The following is a 2,636-nucleotide window of genomic DNA, read 5'->3' as shown; positions in this document are numbered from 1 at the left end:
CTTTTTCCCCAGTATGAATTCTGTGATGTTGAATGAGGCTTGACTTCTTATTAAAGGCAATGCCAAATTCTTTGTATTTGCAAAATCCACTCCAGCATACATTCTCTGATCAGGAATCAGGGTTTAACATTGCTTAAAGGCCTTGCCACATTCTTAACAACTTTATGGTCCCTCTCCACTATGAATTCTCTGACGTGGAGAAAGGGGTGAGTAGTCTTTAAATGTTTTCTCACATTCTTTTACATTTGTAATGTTTGTTCCACTATGAATTCTGTGGTAATGAGTAAAGGTTGAACAGTGATTAAAGGCCTTCCCACATTCTTTACTTAGGTAAGGTTTCCATCATCAAGTATGAGTTCTGTGATGTTGACGCAGGTGTGAGTGCTGGATAAAGGCATGGCCACATTCCTTACATATGTAAGGTCTCTCTCCAGTATGAATTCTGTGATGTCGAGTCAGGTGTGAGTGCCGGTTAAAGGCCTTTCCACATTCTTTGCATACGAAAGGTCTCTCTCCAGTATGAATTCTGTGATGTTCGGTAAGCTTTGAGTGCTGGTTAAAGGCCTTGCCACATTCTTTACATTGGTAAGGTCTCTCTCCAGTATGAATTCTGTGATGTCGAATAAGGTATGAGTGCCGGTTAAAGGCCTTGCCACATTCTTTACATATGTAAGGTTTCTCTCCAGTATGAATTCTGTGATGTTGAGTAAGGTTTGAATGCAGGTTAAAGGCCTTGCCACATTCTTTACATATGTAAGGTTTTTCACCACTGTGAATTCTGTGATGTTGAGTAAGGCTTGAGTGATGGTTAAAGGCCTGGCCACATTCTTTACATTTGTATGGTTTCTCTCCAGTATGAATTCTGTGATGCTGAGTAAGGTTTGAGTGCTGGTTAAAGGCCTTGCCACATTCTTCACATTGGTAAGGTTTCTCTCCAGTATGAATTCTTTGATGTCGAGTAAGCATTGAGAGCTGGTTAAAGGACTTGCCACATTCTTTACATTGGTAAGGTTTCTCTCTAGTAGGCATTGGTTGATGTTGAGATAGTGTTGAGTGCCAGTCAAAGGCTTTGCCACATTCTTCACAAATGTAAGTTTTCTGTCCAGTAGCGGCTGTGTTATGCATGTTTAGTCCTGATGCTTGTCTAAACATGTCCCCAGGTTTATTACATCTGTATGAGTTTTTTTCCATGTGAATTCTCTGATAATCACCAACATTGGAGGACTGGTTAACAGATTTCCCATATTCATTATATTTATAAGGATTCTCTCCCAAAGGGATACTCTTATATATAATAAGGTTGGAGCTTTGATAAAAGACTTCCTCAAATTTATCAAAATTAAAATGGTTCTCTGGAAAATGAGTCCTCACAGGTTTATAAACATTTGAACACTGGTTAAATTTTTTTGCAGATTCGCTACATTGAGCAATTCTGTTTTCATTGAATATGTTCTGGTAATTTTGTAGAGTCAACTCCTTGGTGAAGGACCTCTCAAGTGGATCCCACATAGCACTTTGTTCTTCATTTTTAAATCTCTGATTTTCAGAAATATTTGACTCAAATGTCAATCCAATCCTACTTTCAAAATGGTTCAAATAATTATTTTCAGCATGAACTAGATAACTTTCCAGATTTTCCAACTTTTTGTTCTCCAGATATGTATGTTTGACCATTTGATTTAAGCCCTTGCTTACAAAAACAAACTGCTTTGCAGAAGAAGCAGGATTAAGAAGGGATGTTTTCCAAAGTGTTTTATATCCTTCATCATTTTGGGCAGTGAGATTCATATTATGGACAGTTGTCTCAGTTTGGATATGTCCTCCATGATATCTTTGATGCTCTTCACTCTCCCCATCATTTTTCCAGTCTATCATTAAGTGTAAATTGTCAAGGGCACTATGTTTATATCTACCCACTGCCACGTTTTGGAAAGAAGCTTCTATGCACAGCTTTGGCAGGAAATTCTGGGTGCCATGTGAAGATACAGCTGAAAGATATTGAATAAGAGAAAAGTAAAATCATTCCACTTACTATTCTCAGATGAATATAATGAAAACTTCTAATATGGAAAAATAAAATCAATCAGAGAACTTCAGCAAGATGGCCGAGAAGGAATCATCAGGACTTCATTCCTCCAGGGACACATAAACTTGCAGACATATACCCGTAACATAGCCTAACATACAGTTCTGTAATATTGTCATGCTGGAGCACACATCACTTTCCTATACGTAAAAAACCAGGAAAAGTACCAATTGAGCCTAAAATTAGCAGCAGGAACTAAATTTAAACTTAAAATACAAATAAGATAAGATATAGCAAAAACAGAAAAATATCAACAATAGGAAGAGTTGGTTTTCAGAAAAGAGCAAAAGCATTGACATACTTTTAACTAAATCAAGTAAGAATGAAAGAGAGAAGACCAACTAAAATCAGAAGTGAAGTGAAAGCAGACACAGTATAACCGATACCATAGAAATAAAAAAATTATAAGAGGTGATGACGGATAATTATATGCCCAGAGATAGATAACCAAACAAGGTGTATAAATTTTTTTAAAAAGTACAACCTAAAAAAAAAAAAAAAAAAAAAAACCAACCGAATCCCATAAGAAATTTAAAAAAAAAAAAAAAAA

The 2,636-nt window shown here is 36.2% G+C and overlaps 1 protein-coding gene across 1 annotated transcript; it reads right to left on the bottom strand.

Moving 5' to 3' along the window:
* Positions 1-281: 281 nt before the first annotated feature.
* On the bottom strand, positions 282-1,738 carry LOC110573772 (zinc finger protein 501-like). Its single transcript, XM_021682399.2, has one exon. It carries the CDS (start codon positions 1,672-1,674, stop codon positions 346-348), a length of 1,329 nt encoding a protein of 442 aa, XP_021538074.2. The 5' UTR covers positions 1,675-1,738; the 3' UTR covers positions 282-345.
* Positions 1,739-2,636: the final 898 nt, after the last annotated feature.

The sequence above is a fragment of the Neomonachus schauinslandi genome, chromosome 16, assembly GCF_002201575.2.
Source record: "Neomonachus schauinslandi chromosome 16, ASM220157v2, whole genome shotgun sequence".
In the NCBI taxonomy this organism is placed as follows: domain Eukaryota; kingdom Metazoa; phylum Chordata; class Mammalia; order Carnivora; family Phocidae; genus Neomonachus; species Neomonachus schauinslandi.
This window is presented reverse-complemented; position numbering and strand designations above follow the sequence as displayed.